This window comes from Pectinophora gossypiella, chromosome 1 (genome assembly GCF_024362695.1).
Source record: "Pectinophora gossypiella chromosome 1, ilPecGoss1.1, whole genome shotgun sequence".
NCBI classification, from domain to species: Eukaryota; Metazoa; Arthropoda; class Insecta; order Lepidoptera; family Gelechiidae; genus Pectinophora; species Pectinophora gossypiella.
Window position 1 is genome coordinate 8,144,941 of NC_065404.1, and position 23,558 is coordinate 8,168,498.

At 36.9% G+C, this 23,558-nt stretch overlaps 2 protein-coding genes across 10 annotated transcripts in view; one reads left to right on the forward strand and one right to left on the reverse strand.

The window, feature by feature from the left end:
* Positions 1–704: 704 nt before the first annotated feature.
* Positions 705–11,505, forward strand: LOC126367723 (3,4-dihydroxyphenylacetaldehyde synthase-like). Its single transcript, XM_050011398.1, has 5 exons — positions 705–896; positions 3,299–3,419; positions 8,009–8,122; positions 9,821–9,940; positions 10,145–11,505. Exons 1-5 carry the CDS (start codon positions 817–819, stop codon positions 11,210–11,212), a joined length of 1,503 nt encoding a protein of 500 aa, XP_049867355.1. The 5' UTR covers positions 705–816; the 3' UTR covers positions 11,213–11,505.
* A 7,694-nt stretch (positions 11,506–19,199) lies between these two features.
* Positions 19,200–23,558, reverse strand: part of LOC126367591 (neural-cadherin) — a 302,187-nt gene continuing 297,828 nt past the window's right edge. For 8 of the 9 annotated variants that reach the window (XM_050011191.1, XM_050011210.1, XM_050011199.1 and 5 more), the window contains 3 exons: positions 23,021–23,224; positions 22,144–22,371; positions 19,200–21,931 (listed from right to left, as the gene is read on the reverse strand). In XM_050011191.1, coding sequence (XP_049867148.1) covers positions 21,828–21,931; positions 22,144–22,371; positions 23,021–23,224 — 536 coding nt within the window. In that variant the 3' untranslated portion in view covers positions 19,200–21,827. Of the gene's footprint in view, positions 21,932–22,143; positions 22,372–23,020; positions 23,225–23,558 lie in introns of those variants that run through there. The other variant, XM_050011219.1, reaches the window with a different exon arrangement.

Here is a 23,558-nt window from a genome sequence, read left to right on the forward strand (position 1 = left end):
TGTACTTAACGAATAAAAAGACAATTTACAAAAAAAAAAAACGTTAATAAAATAATCCTACAAAGGCATGTTATTTTTACGAGTACATTGTCCCGCTCGAGAAAGTTCTGTGAATTCACAGCATTCATTTAATTCCATTTAACGCAGAAACCTGTTTTACATACACACATAAACTCTACGTGAGAACAAATATACCTAATAATAAGTATGTATCTTTATTGATAAACTCCCAGTGAAATTTAAACGTTTATATTCGTCAATCGCTCCCATTTTCGGCGAATAGAGTTCACGTATTTAAGTACAAATTGATAATTAAAAATGTATTTTCACGCAACTGCGAACCAGTTAAATACGTATACTAATGTTTTTAATCCGTGCTGGAGTGGGCAGGGCCAGGTCATAGATTGTTATAATGGTACGTATCTGGCATGTTATTAGCCTATTGCCTATAATTAAGTAGTCGCATCACGCTAGGCGAGACGAGATTTTATTTTTGCCATTTTATGCACACCGATCAGGTTTTGTTTGCGTATTGTTACAAAATACCAATAATAAAAAATAATTACAAAAATCAGCTGATTTCTCGTATCATCGCTATCAGCTGCCGTGTGACACCGAGAGCGCCTCGAGCGCTATAGAAAGCTGCAGTGCTCCCGCGCATATAAATCCACCTCCATCGCTCTGCGACACCATTGTCTCACAAGGAAGCATCTTAACTGCATCTACTTCTCAACTGCTATAATTAAAAAAAAAAGTAATTTAAATATACCTAATCCTAAGAAAAAAAGTGTCAGTTCAAGTGCAAGTGCAAATAAAATGAATTCGCAACAATTTCGGGAATTCGCCAAAGCGGCTATCGATTTAATAGCAGATTACATGGATAATATAAGAACTAGGTAATTATAAATAATTGTTTTGTTTTTCAATAAAGGATATTCTTTGTCAATAGCGATGCAGTAACTAGGTACTTACCTACAACAACACATCATTACCTTTATACGTATAGGTACTTGTTCTTGTTAGTATAATCATAAACCATATTCAGAATTGTTTATTTTCGATTTTATTAAGAACCTTACATACTTAATTAAACATACAAATCCTTTGAAATAAATTGGATTGCTTATTAAATTGTTATTTATCGTCTTATTAATTTAATTGCATGTATGAAAAATGTGCAAACAAGCTCAAAAGAATGTTAAAAGAGACTTAAGTGTTCTAAATACTTATAGCGGGATATATGTAGGGTATACACATATACTGTCCCTGTCCCTGGCGGGGTGGGCAGAGAAATAACGGGTTAAATTTAACTCATAATGCAAGAGATCAATATCCAGTACCTAGGGTATTTGGATCTTGGGTTGTGTATGACTAATATCCTGTAGGTACTGGTGGATATTTTTGTCTGTCAGGTCTCATAAAATAAACATAGCCTAAACAATAGTTTTATGGAACTTAAACATAACTAACAAGGAGCATCTGCCCACCTCTTCAGGCTCTCATCAAACGTGATGCTATGTTTATGTCTTATTACATAATTCCCTATTTTATATTACATGTAAGTATTGTCTGTTATGTTATGAAACTTGCGTATATACTTATCTGCCTACCGTACTAGACGTAGAGGACCGTACGTGAAACACTTCACGAAGGGACTAGGTCCACAGACCACAGGTCATAATCGCTCAGAATACTATGACAGGAATGCTCGGGATTTCTAAGAAGGTTAATATAGTGACCCATCAAATAGCTATTCAAATAACCCACATAGCTCAATGTCTAGGTATATTCATTTCAACAAAAACATGTTATCATAATTTATCTATCTTCAAGATCAAGTATAGCAGCTAAAGCTGAAAGCGCAATAAGATTCTTCCCAATCGCACACAATGACAGAATTGTCAGTTTTAATAAGGTACTTACACGGAATTATATCACTATTACAGAACAGAGAAGTACTATAGTGTAGATTTATGTTTTGTTAATTTGAAATATTTTCCATCAGAGTTTTGCGTGCCGAATTCTGCATCAGAATTTTTAAAATTAACAATACAAATATCGACTTTATCTGTTCTATAATAGTGATATCATAGTATTCACTTTCATATAAAACTGTAAGATAAGCTGTAAACAGTTTCATCAGTCCAATGTAATAAATTAACTGGTTGCACTTAAGACCTCCTGGTTACTCGTCGTTTCTGTAATAGACCAAAAACACCTACAAAAACATAAATTTTATAATTATGACAACTAATGGTTCATAATTTTACCACTGTTTACAAATAATTCGCTAGGTTCAGTGACTGAACTTTTTGTTCTTTGATTGTTCATTCTAACAGCGCGTACGATGCGGAAGAATGTCATCTTGAAATGGCTTGTGCCTCTGCTCACCCCAATTACGCCAATGTGTTGTGTCCATCATGTCATATCATAAAAAAACCAGGTTTCCCCATTATAAAACACATTTCATTGCATTTCATAAAAACAATATCGTTGATTTTGTTTTCATCCGATGACAATCATTTTAATTGGCCAGTGAAATATAATAATTATTCCAATTATGCCATCAATTATTTATTATTGAAATTTATAATTACCCGACCTGATGCGAGAGATATTTTTGGAAAGTTTCATGAGCAGGTTTTTGCGTGACAACAGGATACCTTCGAATACAATGACAAAGGGAATTTGGTAATTCCGCCATCAATCATCAAGCACAATGTTATCATATTGTCAAAACAGTATATTTATATCGATTGTCATCAAACAGGCCAACTTCCAGTTCTAACAATGTTCAAAGGATAAAAAGAGTCAATACAAAAAAAAAAATAAGAAGGCTATGCAAAGAAGACTTAAATTACCTCCCTAATTAATGGTAAACGTCTTAAGCCTTTAAACAAAGACTGGGTGCAATTACGTAGTTAAATTTGAATAGTCAAACCACTTAGGTCCCCGATTAGGTCACAATAATAAAAAAATATAAAATGATGATCATGATCGTCAGATTGACGCCTAGGGCCGCACTTCGTCGCTGATTAATACCTCGATTCATACTTCCACGTGTTTATAATCGACTCCAGCACGAAACATTCCACAATTACATTATTACTAAATCGATTACACAACACGATAAAGAACTAATTGATAGTCGCAGTTTTTTCTCCCATTGTTTTATGATAAAGACATCCTCGGAGTGTGCTAACTAAAGGCAAGTCCTAGAAAACTCGAGGTCTTTTAAACTTTTAATGGAGGAAAATCTGACAAGAGCGATAATTTTGATTGATGTTTCAATTTTCAGGGATGTTCTGCCGTCTGTGGAGCCGGGCTATTTGCTCAAAGTAATGCCTGAAGAGGCGCCGGAGGAACCGGAGGAATGGAAGAATGTTCTCAGCGATTTCACCCAAGACATATTGCCAGGCGTACGTACTTTTTTTATTACATACATACTTAATATTATCTTCTATCACACTCGTAATATTTAGTGGTTTAGGAGAGCTACAATTAATTAGAAGTCAACTTGCAGCCACTTTTGATATGAAGTTCTAGAATGCCGACCAAGTTAAAATGCACACAATCCCTCGGTTTTAACAATATGCTGGGAAGACACTTTAGCTTACTCCTAAAATTATTATTTAGGTAGGTACTTTAATTTTTAGGAGAATTAAATAATAATTACTACCTATTAGTAGAATATTTTTCCTTGTTTATTTGTTAATTTCTAATGGTAATCTGAGAATTATTATGTATTGTTGGAGATTCGTGGTGAATATGAGAATATATAATTATACCTACTTAATATAAAAGTAAAATTTGTGTACCAGGGCTGAATTTATTTTACGCTCGACTTCAAAATTGAATGACAATATTAGTGCCAGTCTTTGATAAAAGTTATGGGTAAATCTAACCTCTTTTGTTTACTTAACTATAAATTAAGTAATTACCTACACGTTATTCAAATATTAAATAAATTATTATTGTACTAATTTTGTATTTAATAACCACAAAAGACAAAGTATAAGTAGTAAAATTAAATAGACAGTGGTGCTAATTCCTGTAAATACCATCTAATTTTATTTTAAGTTATATCTGTCATTTTCTTATCCGCCGAAAAGGAAAGGGACGGGTAATCGACAAGCATAAAATTTATGGAACACACGTCAATTTTAAGCACAAATCTAAACCAACCGTCTAAAAATTTTACATCAGTCAATAACCCGACACGTTCATTTACTCATTCTTCCTAAAATTAAGAGCTGTGAATCATCCGTCCCTTTCCTTTTCGACGGATATGATAATGACGGATATAACTTAAAATAAAATTAGACGGTGTCTCCAGGAATCGGGGCCAGTAGTATTTATAAGGAAAAGATAAATTTATTGCCGTACCCATGACGACATTGGAATATATTTTTACTAGGTAGGTTTATCTCTAGATTATAATAGATTTATCTATCCACTGAAACAGTAGGTTTTTTACGATATAAGTGAAAGATTCAGTGCAAGCTGTAACTTTACCTACTTACTTATTTAATTTTAAATACATACATTTAAATAAATGTTTTGTAACTTTTGGGAGAACGTGTGACTTGCATTATAAGACCATGGGGTTCAATCCTGCGTCGGGGTACCGAAGTGCCGGGGGTACCGGGGTATTGAAGCCAAATAAATGAAGCTAAATATTTGTGTGATGCTCTGTCGCGGAGCCACCACCTCCAATTCAGTTGAAAACGATATAGATTACTGTACGTACCATGTACATAGTGTACGTGAAAAGATTTTATGTGTACGTGCTATAATTAGAAAGAAAACAACAAATTAAAGTGGCTTCGCTGGAGAGCATACTCCCCAGCGGAGCCACTCAGTTTGCATACTTCGAGATGTTTTCTTCCTGTAAATTGTAGTATAGTTTAATGTACGTACTACGTACATAGTGTACGTGAAAAGATTTTATGTGTACGTGCTATAATTAGAAAGAAAACAACAAATTAAAGTCTATATGACGGCATGAACAAAACGTGAAGCGCTGAAGATTTTAAGAAACAATCTCCTTGCGAGAACTTTTTATCTATGCACAAACTACTAAGAGAACCTATTTCAGACGAACGTCTCTCATACAAAACAAATAGCCTCAGAATTTAGAGTATGACACTTGATTTGACATATAAAATTATATTGCCAAACGCAAATTTCACATCCAGATAGGCAATTTCACAAAATCCAAAATCAATCATTGTTTCATTGTAGTTTTATAAATGTAAGTGATCGAGTGAAATTTGCGTTGAATAAATTCCGTACTTAGCCTCTCAACTAGAAAACTGTGATATCCATACAGTATGAGTGTAAGATAAGTAAGCGAAAAGACGAAAAGACGCTATATTTCACCAGTTTCCTAAAAGTGAGCTAGGAAGAACTCTAGAAGTGCAGAAGTTACAGTGTTTGTGTGATGACAATTTGCGAAGGCTTAGGACTACTGGGAACAATTGTGTTTGCCATGCGGATTGCACAAAGACATTTTTATTAAAAACTTTCCGGGTCCCTCAAGATTAGCAGTGTTATTATAAACAAAATATTAAAGGGTACAGATGTCTCTAGATTAGAGAGTTTAGAGGAAAGTTTGCCATTAATGCAAAAAGGCATATTTAAAATAATAATAATAAAGCTCTATTTCAGAAAAAAAATCCATAAAATATAAAACAAAATTAAAAAATAAAATGTTATACAGTCTTTAACTTGTTTTTGATAACTGTTGGTTCTCCTAGAATTAAAAAAATAAAATAAAAATAAAATAAAATAAAATAAAATAAACTGCAGTCTTTTTTTTATAAACCTTGTCATCAAAATTTAAAGTAATCTAAATAATTTAAAGCTATCACTACTGCCACGCCGTCACAATTATTTTTGCGTGTGGCAATATAATTTTATATGTCAAATCAAGTGTCATACTCTAAATTCTGTGGCTCTTTGTTTTGTATGAGAGACGTTCGTCTGAAATAGGTTCTCTTAGTAGTTTGTGCATAGATAAAAAGTTCTCGCAAGGAGATTGTTTCTTAAAATCTTCAGCGCTTCACGTTTTGTTCATGCCGTCATATAGACTTGAATTTGTTGTTTTCTTTCTAATTATAGCACGTACACATAAAATCTTTTCACGTACACTATGTACGTAGTACGTACATCAAACTATACTACAATTTACAGGAAGAAAACATCTCGAAGTATGCAAACTGAGTGGCTCCGCTGGGGAGTATGCTCTCCAGCGAAGCCACTTTAATTTGTTGTTTTCTTTCTAATTATAGCACGTACACATAAAATCTTTTCACGTACACTATGTACGTAGTACGTACATTAAACTATACTACAATTTACAGGAAGAAAACATCTCGAAGTATGCAAACTGAGTGGCTCCGCTGGGGAGTATGCTCTCCAGCGAAGCCACTTTAATTTGTTGTTTTCTTTCTAATTATAGCACGTACACATAAAATCTTTTCACGTACACTATGTACATGGTACGTACAGTAATCTATATCGTTTTCAACTGAATTGGAGGTGGTGGCTCCGCGACAGAGCATCACACAAATATTTAATTTGGGTCATAAATAGTTGATTTCACGGTGAGGGAGATATTATGAGGAAACCTCTGAAAATATACAATTACCCGCCCTTGGTTTGGTCATGTTGTCTAGATAGTAATATGACCAACTAGATTAAAGACTTTATTGAAAATCTTATATTTACTTGAAAATGGATTGGTTTTCCTTCGGATTGGAAGGTCAAACGGCAGTCGTACGTACTTAACGTACTTAATGCCATTTACGGGAAATGTACAATAAGTCACGTCAAAAAAATCTATCTAAAGCGGATCTCCTGAAAACATCAGTATAGACGCTAAGCAGATGGGGAATTTACATAAGAAATCTACCGCTCATAATCGCGGAGCCACATATCGTATGAGAACAAATTGCAGCCGCTTTTAATTAATTTAACTAATAAGAATTTGATCACAATATATACTTCAGCTATTAAATTTGAGAACGAAAACTTGTAAAGGGTAGGGACCCTTTAAGTAGTAGACCTAAAGATATATACGGTAGGTATACCCACCTATTACAATATAGTTTCTAACAATTAAGTACCAGTCACAATTCGCCGGTGGGAACGGGCTTGGTTAGATATTTTAAATTAAAAACAAATATTGTCGCGACAGGATAGTCGCCTAATAGATTTCTCGACATGCCCTGGATATTAAGCCAAGGGTATTCGGAAACCAAGGGCATGTTTAAACACTCCCCGGCAGGTTAGAAAGACAGAATTTCTGCACCTACGCAAAAGACACACGCTTGTAACTTTTCTCGGGGTGGGCAAAGCAACAAGTTGGCAGAAGACAATGTTCTATTGGCATAAAGAAATAGTAATAATACGTATGGAACGGACACTTTAACTATCTTTATTTCACCCCTCTCTGATCTCACTTTAGTCTAAATGGCCGTAAGTCGTTTGGGTGTAAGGATACGCGGACATTCTGTCTCGCTCACACTCACGCGTCAGGCGGCACACGGTAGAGTGTCAACAACAGGTTACTAGCCTATCGCCTCGCCTACAAATCCTCGGGATTCCTTAGTAGACTTCTTTCATGATATGTCCCGTGGTAACGGCCTCCCTGGTCCAGTGGTTGAGCGTTAGGCTCACGATCCGGAGAATTCCGGAGGTTCGAATCCCGGTGGGGAAATATCACCAAAAATACTTTGTGATCTCTAGTTTGGTTACATTACAGGCTGATTACTTGATGGTCCGAAAGTATCCGTGCTACGGAAGGCACATTAAGCCGTTGGTCCCGGTTACTACTTACTGATGTAAGTAAGAAGTCGTTACATGAGTCATGTCAGGGGCCTTTGGCGGCTCAATAGTAACCGTGACAGCAGACACACGAGAGAAGAAGATGATATGTCAAGCGAGAAGCAGAATGGTATATTTTATTTACTGTATAATGACAGTTCTTTTTACATTGTTTTAGATAACACACTGGCATTCTCCAAGGTTCCATGCTTTCTACCCAACTGGGTCTTCCTACGCCAGCATTGTGGGGAACTTGCTGAGCGATGGTTTGGGGGTCATCGGCTTTAGCTGGGTATGTACTACGCACACATAACATACTTACATTTCGACTTTTTTTTTCTTACATTTATAAATATCCTGAATATACGTCCCGCTACTGGCCACAGGCCTCCACTCAATCAACTGGAGTATATTGGCATGTAAGTAATATAATTATGCCAAATTGACGCACGCACTGATGACGTAATAGCCAAGTTCACATCTACAATACTACAGGGTCGAATGGGAAATGGACGAAAAAATTAAAAGTACTTGAATATTTTTCTATAAGTGGGAATAACCTTTATTATAAAATATATATGTTCCAGATGTTTCGGTTGCGTCACATCGTTATAAAAAATTAAAACGTGTTTTTCCCGCCATTAGGTCTACTACGTCTGTATGAAATATTTCCATAGGCTGTCACTTAAAAAAAGGCTCAGTGACAACTGACAGTGATATGTCATAAACATTGCATAATGCAAAAATGAGTTCCACGCTGAGGAAAAGACAATGAACAATTTGATCGTAAATAATTATTATGGGAAGGAGTCGTATCTTATTTATTCTAGCGACGACGACGTCGCAAGTCGGCTCGATTGACTAAAGTATTTAATATCTAACACATTAGTAGGTATTTGTACAACTTTTATACTATATCATAAAACTATCTGAACAATAAATCTGAAGAATGATTTATTTTTACGTCTGTTACCGAGAAATTTGTTGTGCCAATTATTGGATGGACACTAATTGGTGTCTGCAACAACAAAATACAATCCTATGATATAACAAGGGACTGCCTCACATACGTAGATATTATTATACATTCATAATACCGGTCTGAATACTATATCTCGCTAAACTATTTATAACAAACTAAACCATTAGTTAGCGAGTTTGCCACACGTTGTCACTATTTTGGATGCAAAATAATGATAAACCTACCTATGTAGGTTTAATACCTATGTATTAAAGTAAGGCTTTAGTCCTATTGGGGTGGGTAGAGCTACAAGCCATCATCAGTAAGTTATCAGTGAGGAACGCAGCCGCTGCGCTCGTGATAGTCGTCCTAAAATAGTGGCACGCTATGTTGACCGTTTGACATTTGTCCCGCTCTTAAAGTTTCGTATTAATTTAATAATATATTGACGGAGTGAATTGCTGCACTTTGTTACGTCAAAACGGCCATCATGAGGAATACTACATTATAGAATGGCAACTCTCCGCTCCCCACCACAGCCGCTGAGTTAGGTTTACCTCACCCCTCTCGGTCTTACTTTAATCTTCAATCGTATGGGCGTCAAACGTCACACACACAGATGCGTGCGTACGATAACGTCAATGTGTAGTATCTGTGTAAAACGAAGTTTTTATATGAAGTATCCGTGATCATAGCGTACCGCTCTAGTTTAATAGGTTATGGTGCCAAGTTATCAGCTTGTCGCCCAAATAGATAGAGTTCATTCTTTCGGAAAAGATATTTAGACTTGTCCTGTACCTTACAATTTCACGTTATTATATTAATAATTTGAATTAAATTTGTTTTTAATAAACAATGAAGACCAATTGTTATTTAGATATCAAATTCCTGTTGTTTAATTATTGTGTTTGATCACAGGCAGAACATCTCATGGCAATTCCCTGATTCCAAAGAGTCTATTATGAATGAAAAGTCAATGACCCGTGGCCTGTGTTTGAAAGTGGTGATAATAAGCTTTCGATTCCGCAGATGTCAAGTCCGGCGTGCACGGAGTTGGAGGTGGTGACGATGAATTGGCTGGGCAAGCTGCTGGGACTGCCTGAGCAGTTCCTCAACTGCTCCACCGGGCCCGGCGGAGGGGTTATTCAGGTATAATAATACACTTTACCTTTGTAGGCAACGGGCCGCTTTGAGTGACGTACTACTTAGTGAGCTCGACCTGTCTGTATAACTACAATAATATCCTAGGAATCATCTTCTTAGCACCTTTAAAAAAGGTCACTAATGTCGAATATACAAGACCTAAAACTAACATAAGTAGGTAAATAATGTCAAAATAATTTGTTATTCCAGGGCTCTGCCAGTGAAGCAACATTAGTCGGACTTCTCGTAGCCAAAGAGAAAACAGTGCGCAAACTTTTGAAAATGAACCCCAATCTTGACGAAGGAGAAATAAAAGCGAAACTTGTGGCTTACACGTCAGACCAATGCAACTCATCAGTGGAGAAGGCAGGACTACTTGGTTCTATGAAAATGAGATTGTTGAAAGCAGACGCCGACGGAAGATTACGCGGCGATACTTTAAAGAAAGCATTTGAAGAAGATATAGAGCAGGGTTTGATTCCGTGTTACGTGATTGCAAATTTGGGTACAACGGGCACTTGTGCCTTCGATCCCCTGCACGAGTTGGGGCCGGTGTGCAACGCAGCCGGGGTGTGGTTGCACGTCGACGCTGCGTATGCGGGAGCGGCATTCATCTGTCCCGAATACAGACATCTGATGAAAGGCATAGAGTTTGTCGACTCATTCGACGTAAACCCACACAAATGGATGCTTGTCAACTTCGACTGCTCCGCCATGTGGGTCAAGAACGGATACGATCTAATCAACACTTTCGATGTTCAAAGAATTTATTTAGACGACATCAAAACCACTATAAAAATCCCCGACTACCGACACTGGCAAATGCCTCTCGGTCGTAGATTTAGAGCTTTAAAGTTATGGACTGTTCTCAGAATATATGGTGCCGAAGGACTCAGAAATCACATCAGAAATCAAATCAGTCTCGCACAGTACTTTGCGAAATTGGCCCGCGCCGATAATAGAGTAGTGGTGGAGCCGGAATCGTCGATGGGTTTAGTATGTTTCAGATTAATAGACGGAGATAAGGTCACCAAGAAATTGTTAGAGAATCTGACTGAAAAGAAAAAAGTTTACATGGTCGCTGGTTCATACCGTGGCAGGTATATGATCCGTTTTGTCATCTGTTCTCGAGTCACGAAGAAGGAAGACATAGATTACAGTTGGAACACGATCAAAGAAGAAATAAACGTCCTTTGTTCTGAGGAGATACATACTAAGACGCAAATACCTGCAATTCAACATTTAGATGCAGTTAAACTATGCGAAAAATCGAAGTAAGTAAATGGATTAGACTAAGAGATAGTGATATACCAGTACGAATTGAAAATAAAAAAGACAGTGAAATTTAGGTAGAGTTGAAATGGGTGCACGCCAATCACTGTTCGTCACGTCTAACTGGAATGGATACGAGTGAAACTGCAGAGATATTATTTATTTTCAGCACAATATTTTTTAATAGTAAAATGCTTTTTTGTTTGTCTACTACTACTATTACTGTGTTGCTTTCGTTATTTACTTAGCCTTACTGATATTTAATGTATGTATCTTCACAATTAAATGGTATTACTTTACCCGCACTATATTAATTACCTACTCTGAGCTTTAGCTAAATATATTTCTTACCTATATTTACCTCTGACTTTCATCAAATGGACATTAATTGTTGGGATTGGTTCATTTTCGGTGTAGTATAACTCAATGTGAGATCGTAACTATATGCTTTGATCGAATCAGTCCCTTTTATGTGTTTGGGGGAAAATCCGATAAAAATAGTACGAGTCACTCTCATTTCATTTAACATGGAGTACGCTCGAGGACGATTTTTGCTCACCTCATTTAATAGTCGCCAGCTATCTCCAACTGCACCTGGCAACGTTCTTACTTAAATGGAAAATGTAATTTGAAAATAGTTATACTTACTTTAGTTTTGAGAGACCTTCAGTCTACTACAACACGATTATACTTTGGAGTATTTTTCCAGTTTTAGGTGTTTTAACGCTTAATTGTTCGTGTTACATAAAACCTTTAGCTCAGGACTCAAATTAGAACTATGTTAAATTAATAATGACAATTAATCACAGAATATTTGAGTCTCCACTCTAGTTAACAGTGATCGAAACTCATAAATAAAATGACTAAATATCTTTTTTTTGTTACACGTTCTTCAACTAAATTTAGTCATAAGTTTATACACAGCATTGAACTGTTTATAGTTTACAAAAAACGTTTGTGTCACAAGATTCAATGTGTACTTACCTATCTAAGATAGATAGATAGATAAAATCTCTATGTAGTGAGCCTGGTACGGAGAGTCATTTGAGAGCCTATATCGTCTAACCAAATATCCGCTTATCATCGTATCGAAAGCAGTTAATGCGGGTTTAAAATACGGTGCTTCAGTGTCAACCGTTTTGCTTGCGAAATCCTTGTACGATAAAATGTTTACAAAATTCCAGCAAAGTTTTGTAGACGCTACGAAAACTTTATTTTGAGCATCATCAGTTTCCCCACGTTAGATTTAAGTAAATACCTACTTGAATAACAGTTGTCGTCTTTTTACTGTTTTAAGTTTGCTACGAAGTAAAACTAGGGCAGTGCCGGGAACGAGGGCCGTTGGAATCTCTTCGAAAAACAACTTCTTGACTTGGTGTAAAAATAGAACTAGCGAAATATAAGTTTCAACAGTTTACTCTGAAAATCTTTGGAACAATAAGCTATATAGAAGTTACAAATACAAAATTGTGGTAGGTGGACATAGAAGACTATTTGCGAACACTTTGGTATTGTGTCTTAAGGTATGATTAGACAAGGTATCCTATTGATTTTCTTTGTAGGTAAGTATCTGTAACGAAATACTGCTTACTTAACTCATAACTGTTAATAGGTACAAACTTTTGTCTGCACAAAGGCGTAAAGCATAAAACTACGAAGAAAGTAGTTCTGAAATATTTTCTATCTTTTTCTTGTTCAGTGAATTCCGTCGTTGTCCGCCGGCACGAACGATTTTTTTTTACTTATTAAAGTGTAAAGTATCAGGAGATTTTCTGTAAGGTAGCGTCTTTTACAGTCTCGTTGTTGAGACAGCTGAAAATCACTTTAATATAAAAAGTTTGGCGCGTTCAAAGTAAAACCGTTCTGAAAAGTGGCTTATCCCACCTAAAGATATAATCGTTTGTACTCGACAGCTTTACCGTTCCTTGACGTTTTTATTGTATGTTATTTTTCAATGTCAGAAGTTTTTTGCCTGTCTTTATTCGTACAAAGCTTGCTAACGAAATATAAAAATCAACTGTCGAATATGTATCAATACACGTTTTTACCTAAGTAGTTTTGTTTAGTTGTCTTTGATTACTTGTGGCTCTGCCCACCCTATTAGGGATTACGGGCGTGAGTTTATGTATGTATGTATGTGTAGTTTTCGATGAATTATATTCTACACAACACACCTTTGAGGTGCGGTGACACAATATACAAGTAATAATAACTTTGTAAATTGGGTACCTACACTAAACCTGCTTGTAATTGTTTCAATAAATATTTATTGCTACTTGAGTAAAGCGGCTGCTTCTCTAAATGATTTCAAATTCTTTATTAAAGTTCTATTTTAAAAATAGAGAGAGGGTGGATATGTGTGTATTATTAAGTAAGTATAATTACATTGTGGAACTTATGACGTAGATATAGGACAGCTGCTAGGAATTCCTACCATCACGCACCTGTTTTTAACCGACTTCAAAAAAAGAAGGAGGTCATGTTTACCTCTATCTTAGGATATCGAAAGTGGCTGCAAGTTGTCTATGATCAATGATCAGTGCACACTCTCACAGATAGCAGGGATTTGAGTATGTGTACATACTTATCTGTAGGTCGAGTGTTATTTGCTTTAAGGGTTTGGAGGCAGAGAATTTGGTTTCGATTTATTTACAGGGTGGGATATTTTTTTCACCACAGATACTCAAAGTTTAGAGGGGAAATGAAAATGAACAAAAATGTTTACCTACGTTATTATCGTTTATTTTTAAGTTGCAGTAAAGATGCAGCGCTGCAGTTACGCGACTAACTCGAAAGCGTCGTTACGTTCAGGTAAAATATCTGTTATCAAGATATAAGTAATATAAAGATTAACTACTTACATAATATAATCATAAACGGCCTATACATGGTGTTAGTGACATCGTAACGAAAAGTTTTAGGGATGATTCAGGCTATGATTCTGAGTTGATATCAAGTGGAATTTTCCGTCACAAAAGTATGGAACTGAAAATAATTTAAATAGCTCTAAAATGTTCATGAATGTTCCGACTGGAAATTCCACTTGATAACAAGACTAACAACTAAATCATGGTCTGAATCATTCCCCTCAGTATTCGTTACGATGTCATTAACACCCTGTATACGTCCACAGGTCTACCCTCAATCGATCGGAGGATGTATGAGGCTAACACCACGCTGCTCCACTGCGGGTTGGTGGAGATGTTTAGGCTAGTAGCCTGGATCAAGGTGCCTCAAGGTTTAACGTAGCTTCCGAAGTACGGAACTTAATATTTTATTATTCTTACTACTACTTACTGGTATGGCCCTTATCTCCTGGAGTAGGTATGGCGGCCAATCACCTCGCGACAACAAACACTTCAGACCGCGCCGGTGTGGTCGACGATTTCCCTCATTCAGCGCTTATCGCTATCGACTGTCTAGAGTCGATTAAATCTTTCAAATTTTAAGTAAGTATATATTATATTATGTACTTACTATATAAGTGAGGTGCGCGTAATAAACCGCACAGCATAGTGTTTTGCTTGTAATGTGTGTACATTATCCTAGACTGGTATCATAACGTTATGATACTTCAGGCAGGTCCATAACCAGGACTAGGGCTCTTGGGGGGTTTCCTTCCTAATTTTCCTGTAACAAAATATCTAGCAGTTATTATTGTTATTCGTGTTAGGTATAATGCACTGTATAGAGACATTCGTGACCTGTCGAAGAGATCAAACCGACGTAAAAGCATATAGAATAAAGAATGATTCAAAATTCAAATAGAAACAGCCTCTGTGGTCTAGTGGTTAGAGCGCTGAGCTCACGATCTGAAGGTCCGGGTTGGATTCCCTATGGGGACATTGCCGAAATCACTTTGTGAGACTGTCCTTTGTTTGGTAAGACATTGCATGCTTGATTTATCTGATTGTCCGAAAATACTTTTGCGATAGTAAATTCCACTTGATATTAACTCAGAATAAAGACTTGAATCATCCTTCTCAGTATTCGTTACGATGTCAGTTACACCCCGTACAAGTACGTACAGGTTGGCTACCTGTATGTACGCTCGTATGTATGTATGTACGCGTTATAGGTGTTAGTGACACCGTAACGAATACTGAGGGGGTGATTCAGATTCAGATCAAGTAGAATTTCTTGTCAGAAAATTCATGAAAATTTTAATACTTTTGGGACGGAAAAATCCACTTGATATCAACTCAGAATCATGGTCTGAATCATCCCTCAAAGTTTTCGTTACGATGTCACTAACACCCTATATACTTAGATAAACTTTCAACTTACCTAGTTGGGCTTAACGATAGGAACCATCAGTAAGTAGCGCTTGACGACAAATGATTAAAATAGTTCTCAAAGTTTGGCGTCATGGTTGACATGTACCGTTTAGTTCAGGATTGTCGGTAAGGAAGGTTATCCGTGTGGAAGTAAAACCGTTCGCCCCAAACGTCCCATGTCAGTTAATCGTTAAGCTAAGTCAAAGGCCTTCAAGGGGCTTGAAAACTTTGGGCGTAATTGGTGGGTCATTAGCCCAGGGGGGTTAGCCAGTGTGCAAACGATTATGGCAAGATTATGGGCAATCGACAGTGACAGTGATAAAAAAATTAAAATGTATTTTATAAACACAAGATGTAATTATTTGTATGAAATTAGGTGATATGCCAATGTCATATTTTTATTACTGTCGCGAGATGACGCCCTGAGGCGAGGTTCGCGCCCAACTGGGTACCCTCAGGCCTGTTGTCTTAAATTTTCTACCAGGTCAGAGCCCTCACCGCTCCCCATTTGTCCAGCCAAGTATCTAGTTAATGCCATACTTAACTATTTCATATTTTGCGACGTAGTTTGTTTACCAGAAATGCGACAATGTTCTCATTCATTATTTTTAAAAGTTTAATAAGAAATTTAACATAGGAAGCTACCATAGAATAGGCGTCTGTGATAGGAGTAGTATCTTACAATTTTCAATGCCTTCGAAATTGATGTTTACTGATAAGAATCTATAGAAAGTAGAAAAAGTATACATACATATTGAATAATTAAATCAATGAGATAAAAAATACAACAAATATTTTGAGAAGACACACTGAAGTATAATCTGTACTTACGTGACTTTCTATAAATTTGTCTAATGTGACATTCCCTACTTGGCCAAACAAATGGGGAACACAGGAATCTCTGTACAAAATTTAAAACAACAGACTTGTGTTTAGTGGGCGCGAATTCCCATATTGTTCTAACTACGCACCTGTCTTGAGGTAAGCTGAGGGCGCTGCTCGCTTATAATGTTTACGCTGCGGGTTTCCTGTAGACAGCTACGTAACTATACTTATCTTTCATATTTTACAGTATAATAAAAATGCTTTATCGCATAGGAGATAATCACAACAAACGTATCATCACGTTAGATATTGATACAATAAAGCACAAGTACAAGGAAGACGCTTTGGCTTGGATATCAACTAAAAATGAGGTTAACCTACCTACATAGTCAATAATCGTACAAACTTTCGCATTTTTATAAATGCGGTGCTGTGCGGTTAGTTTGTTTGTGGTTTGTTTGTATTAGTAAGATTATTTGGTACCTATTATGCTAGCAGAGCTACAAGTAGTAATTATATACATAATCGCATAGGGCGTAAAAGCATGAAGCAACATGGACCTCCTGGTCAAAGGAGGTAAGGGAAGTGTCGTCTTAACAGAGTCGTCTTACGAGTACTTAGCAGGATTTTTTTTAATTGCTTAATTTAAAGTGTTTCAGTACTTACGTACTTATTGAGTGCTTATTTTTATATCCCCAAGGCTAAGAGCTTAAACCCGTACACCGACTGCCAGGTATTTTCCTGATCTTTTTATTCGAAATATTTTTATTCTATTTTATTTTTCAATGCGAAAGACCGTAATCCACCACCACTGGGTAGGCTTTTATCCCCTGCCAGGAGGCGCGCTGACTGGATAAAACAGTTATTTCGAATAATTCTCCACTAGAATACACACAGAGCCGTAAATACAATCAATCATTCAGTCATTGTGCTAGGTATATCAGTCTATTCTATCCAGTAGGTATACGGTTATTACAACAAAATAAGTAGACAGGTAGGTAAGTATCAACTTTTTATTCTGACATATTATTATTAATATGTATGATAAGGCTGTCCTCGACTCATAAGAAAGTAGGTAGGTATCTACACACCGTGGCCTAATCCACATAGCTAATTGTAATATCTAAGTCATTAAAGCACTTGAAATCGTTTTTTGCTGTAAGTACTTATCTACCTAGAGACCCATGATTCATGTGAGCTAGCCTAAATATTGATAAAACGTATCCCCAAATCGTGCCGTGATAATAATAAGGATCATTTACTTAAATATTTTTTTTCCGTCTATAACGCTATTTTATTATCAGAAAAGAATTATCAAAATCGGTTCATACACGACGAAGTTATCCCCGAACAAACATAAAAAAAGTATACGGTCGAATTGAGAACCTCCTCCTTTTTTGAAGTCGGTAAAAATAATACGAAGTTCAGAAATTGGCAGCTGTCTTGCTGATTTGACACTTGAAATATCATTCTAGCTAAGTTAGTTAGTAATTTAGGTATTCTAATTCACTCAAGTACCTAATATTAAGATTGAAGAAATATTAATATTGAAGAGTCAGTCAAATATCTCTTAAAAATAAATTAATTGGACATACTTACTTAACGCAATTCATCGGAGTTTTCGACTCGAATTTTAGGTCTTTGACAAACTTAATAAACCGTACTTAAGTTCCGTTTTTTTTTTTGAAGTATATTTTTCATTTTATAAGATTCATCAGATCATTTTGTTACTCTTTAGATGTACACGAGTTTAGGTAATCAATAACTTGCGATAACCGTTCAGGCTTTCAGACAGTACCTACCCATTTGAGAGAGTGGGCAGATTATAGATTAGATTGAAAACAGAGAGGACGGTGTATTGCTGCAACACTGGGCATAATCAAAGAGTAAAGTAATTGCTTTAAAGGCACGGTCATCATCATCCCGTTTTCCACACTTCTTCTTCCGAAGGACGTAATATACGATCTCGACGACCCGATTACTCTAGCCGTAGAGGCAGCCAATCAGCTCGCGACAACAAACACTTTAGGACCCCGATACCGACTCCGCCGGCGGGGTCGAAGATTTCCCTCAATCAGCGCTTTGTTAATGCATTAATTCTTTCAAATATTTTCTTCTCAGACGACGCTCTGAGCCGAGGTTCGCGCCCAACTGGGCACCCTCAGGCCTGTTGTCTTAAACGTTGTAGCGGGTGAGAGCCTTCAGCGCTCCCACTTTCTCCGACTAAGTAGTTAATGCGTTCTGCGGCAAATCTACAATAAGTAAAAAAAAACACACTTCTTCTTACCTACCTTGAAATACATTACTTCCAAAATCACATTTCTTGGGTATGTGGGTTTCCTTAAGATGACTTTCATCATCGTTAAGTAGGTATATGTGATATAAATTACTTATGATCCAAACACGACCTCTACATAGACAAGGAAAAAGAAATGGCGTACTTACTTTCCAATACCACTTCAGCTTAAAGCTTCAATTGGTTAGGTACATATTATCTCGATTTAGGTCAATTTGCTCGTATTTACGGGTTCCACTCTAGAACTTCCAAGTCAATAAGATACGAGTCGAAGCAAATTGTTTTTCTCAGAAGGATCTAATGCGTTATAGGGCTTTTACCTATCATCACGTATTAAATCCTTAGAAATTGTTGTATTGGACTGAGAAAATCATAAAAATTGCGTCTTATTTTCCATTATCCTTATTTATATTTAATTGACATTCACACGTCACAAACTTATTGTGAACGGATTTAACCCATAATCTGCTGAAGCGATAATAAATAAATTGATTCAGGTTAATAAATTAGTAAATTATCAAGTAGATTTAATTGGTAATAAATGACTATAAATAGATCCAGACAGGTTTTAATTAGGCAAAAATAAAACAAAATAAATTTTTCATTTATTTTATTCATTCTTTTATGTAATCATCAGAGTTGTATAACTAAATAATCACAGTTGAAACAAAACGTAACTATGTAGGTGTTTTTATAATTAATTATGTCTAAAATAAAATTATTTGGGTTACACCTCAATAGTTTGTACTGGGATTGCGTGCTCTGCTGTCGTACCTGCGTTTATATTTAAAGCTATACAACCCAGTGTTAGTGTTGCATGCGACTGTCGCAGTAGTATATCAATAGTATCGATAGTTAGCAACGCTACCAGTACGAGAATTATCATAATATAATAGAGTTGCATCAAATAAGTTATCGATACTGTCAATACTTAGTTAACTATCAGCCGAGACTATCGGTGCAGCACTACCTAGATTGAAATCGTCTATTCACCTCGGAATTATAGACTAGCCTCAAAGGCAAACGCTGTATGTACGGTAGCTCCGAGTAAATGCGAGTTGGTGTCAAAAACAGTAAAACGTGGAACAGCGTGAATGATAAGTATTATGCCCTCGCTCCAGCGTAAACCACGGTGGGGTTATCATTTCTCGCAGGCCGTTACACTGCGACGCGACTGCAACTCATTATTACCAGACGCAAAATGCTGCTCCTTTAGATTCCGTAAAACTTGGGAGTGCTATAGGTAATATGTAATTTCTATCTATATTTTACAGTTATTCTTACATCGAATGTTACAACATGTAGATTTACACACTACACTTAAACAGTGAGCTACTATTAAGACTCGATGGCAAGGGCATTAAAATAGTTTACAGTAAAAGTACACGCTTGGAGACAACGCAGAGCTTAGTTCGGAAATGAAATGAGTGCAACAACGCACAACTGCAACACAACAAAACACTCGTGTCATAAACAGTTCAAAACTTACAATTATAACGTTGTATAAGACTGAAATATAAAATCGGACTGAAAAATCTATAGTAATTCGTCTATAATATGATTACTGGCAGTGTATGATATACAAAAGAACAGTGAAAACCGTGAGTCGACATCGGTCTAAATATTATGGCTACTTACACGATTAGTAATTAACGAGAATTGCTTTAATATCAATGTATGTACTTGAATAACATCTTGTTCGGTGCAACCTATAGGGTGAACTTACGATAGGGTAGTCAAAGTTACAATTAAATAACCGAATCTACAAAATCTTAGGCTTTCAAATGCATAATAAAATCAGTCATTTTAACGCAATTCAGTATATTCTAAAATTTACACTGATCGTAATTCGATGTCGATGTGAGACAGTTTCTAGAACCTTCATTTTATTAAATTATTTTACTATAAATTCTTAAAAATTAATTTATAAATAGTGACTTCTAACGGTTTCATTAACTATCTCACGTCAAAATCGATCAAAGTATTCTAGCACAACACTCTTAATAAGTTATTGATATTTTCCTAGGTGCGACTAAATTTATTATGTAAATATACGAATAAATAAAGTGCAAACACTTAACAGTCTACCATCATTAGCTGCATCGATAATGCTAATAAATTGGCACAGTCCCATTCATATCGGCGCGCGCCCGCCGCCGAGACGACGGGACGCGCCGCACGCACGCGTCGCTCATACTCGCACCACACTCCACACGTCCACACGCCCGCGCGTCGTCGCGCCGCATATACGGCACGCCACGGGCTGCTCGTCACAACACACGTCATACGTCACGTGACGCATGCACACACACCCTCGCGCTCCACTCGCTCACACACTAAATCCACCCCATGTCTATTATTATGTTATCTACTGTTACTTGTAAACCGTAGTCGTTTGCAGATATAGATGCTAATTAACTAACTCTACGTGGAGATTTAGGGTTAGACAGGAACACCGGTTACTGTACACGTTCTTTACATAACTCGCAACTTTCACATTCATCTCATATTCAGTTAGAACAGGGGTAGATGTTTAATATATTTTCTCGTTAAGTATTTAATGTAAGTATGTACATTCCCCGAAGTTTATATTTTATTTTATCTTTCCAAATGAGCATTATAAACTCGATGTCCAAACGGACCACTTTAACTAACTTACTATTATTATAAAATATAACATATATTTTTTAAAGTACACATGATTTTTTGCGGAAGGGCCAATATTAAGTGATATCACGTAAAGCTGTGGACTTACAAAATACTCGTATAAATTATTCACATTTATAGCAAACTATCTACACACCCACGGTTCAGATCCACGTCTGGCCCTCCAGCAGAAATCCGCTTATCTCAATAACTTCCCATAAAATACTGACTCAATAATATGGCTACATACATAACTCCAATAAAAACTTATATCAAATATTTGGTGAAGACGTACGTACGTTTAAGACTTTATAAAAATGACGCAATTAAATAAGTTTCTTAAACGAGTAGGTTACTTAAGCTAAACATGTCTACTACAAATAAAGTTGTATAAAATTGATAAGAGTTACAAGTGAGGCGCGCGACGCGTGGAGGCGGCCGCTCGCTTGTTTATTTACAAAATGAATCTCTGCGGGTAGGTGAGTGTCGCCCCCAGATAGCAGGCTTACACAGGTTTAGGAGCAGGCTAGTGGGAGACAATTGACTAAATGCGGGGCGGCGGCGGGCGGCGCGGCGCCTACAGCTGCTCGTCCATGTCGGGCCCGTACAGGTCGGCCAACTTGTCAAAGCGCGGGCCCCACGCGCCTAGGTAGTCGTACTCGTGCGCCTCGTCGTCTGTGCCTAACAACAAAGGTGCCATATTACGATTTTACCTGAATAATTTATTTTGACATGAATTCTCGAGGTGGTTTCATTTTTTCGCTTCATGCATTGTGAATGAATCGCCGCAGGGCGCCTTCATAAATTTTAAGCAGAGTCACGTTTCTTATTCGGTCGGTCGGACTCTGGGGGGTACTGTCGAAGTACGTTTATAGCGATGTAGGTGTACTTACCGGAGGCTAGGGAGGAGAGCGAGCCAGCAGTGCTGCCGCCGCCCTCGTAGGCGTAGTTGCGCAGGTCGTCAAAGGGCGGCGCGTTGGGGTCGCTGTCCGCGCGGCGCTTGTGCTCTTCGATGAACATGCCCACGTTTGTTTCAGCCGGCAGCGGCACGCCCACGCCTGGGGGTCCCACCACTCCCACTCCCATTGGCCCCACGCCCAGCCCCACGCCCATTAGCGGATCTATAAACAGATTAACAACGCTTTAGTCACTATAGAATTGGAGAGTAATTATCATCTATTAACAACTTGAAGCGTGGGTACGTGATGTGATGTTTTTTGGTCTAGTACTATTTATACCCTACTCTACGAATTTAATTATACGACTGTAAGTATAATTAAATCTTTTATTATCATATGATATTTACAATAATCCCAAAAAGGAAATTAAAATAAAAAAATAAATTAATAATAAATAAATTAAGGAAATTTTATATTATGTTTATGTATTAGAATATTGGTAATGATACTTCCGTTTTTGCATCAATTATTTTATGTTAATAGAAAAAATTAAAATAAGTAAAAAGGAAATTATTTCTTCTCAACGGATATTGATATTTTCGTCGAATATTTTAAAAGGAATACCTAGTACTAATAGCTAGTTTATAACAAGAAAACGTGACCCTCGACAAACCACAATGCAGGATATATACTATGTATAATTATATTTTGCTAAGAAAATCTCGCAAAAGTTGTAAAAGAGGGGGAGACTTTTGATCTTCGAACTTCCTTTTGGCTTGGCCCACTCCGTTATGGATTACAGTCGTATGTTTACGTGTGTAAGTAGGTATAAGATTAACAGTTTAGTTTAGGTCATCATGGTAATACTTACAGGGTATCTTGCCAGGTGCATGGTCAGGTAGAGGTCCTCCAATAGGTATCTGCAGTGGCGTGATGTCAAATGCCGTCATGTCATCTTCGCCACCGCCCTCGTCATCATAGTTGATGATGTTCTCACGCACGTCATCATCAGGCCCAGGGTACTTGATGTGAGCCTCGCGCCGTCGGTTGTACACCACGAATACTAACACCAGGACTGTATACGAAATTTTCAATCTGTCAGTGGTCGGTTTTGGATTGCATAAGGTCGCTGGTAGTAAACAAAAATAACGGTCGTGGACAGATACTTTTTTGAACAGCAAAAGTTTTATTCGATTATGGCTTTCATTGCATTGGCAGAGTTTTATAGATCTAGTTTTTATAGTTGAAAGAAACTCTTAAGTCATGAATCCAATATCTGATTGTACCTTCACGTGCACTATTCAATTCATTCCTGATTCATTGGAATTCCAACTAGACGTGAGCCGGGGCCATATTGGACATCTCTACCTTGAGAGACTTATCTCGTTTATGTATGTATTGCAAACCTA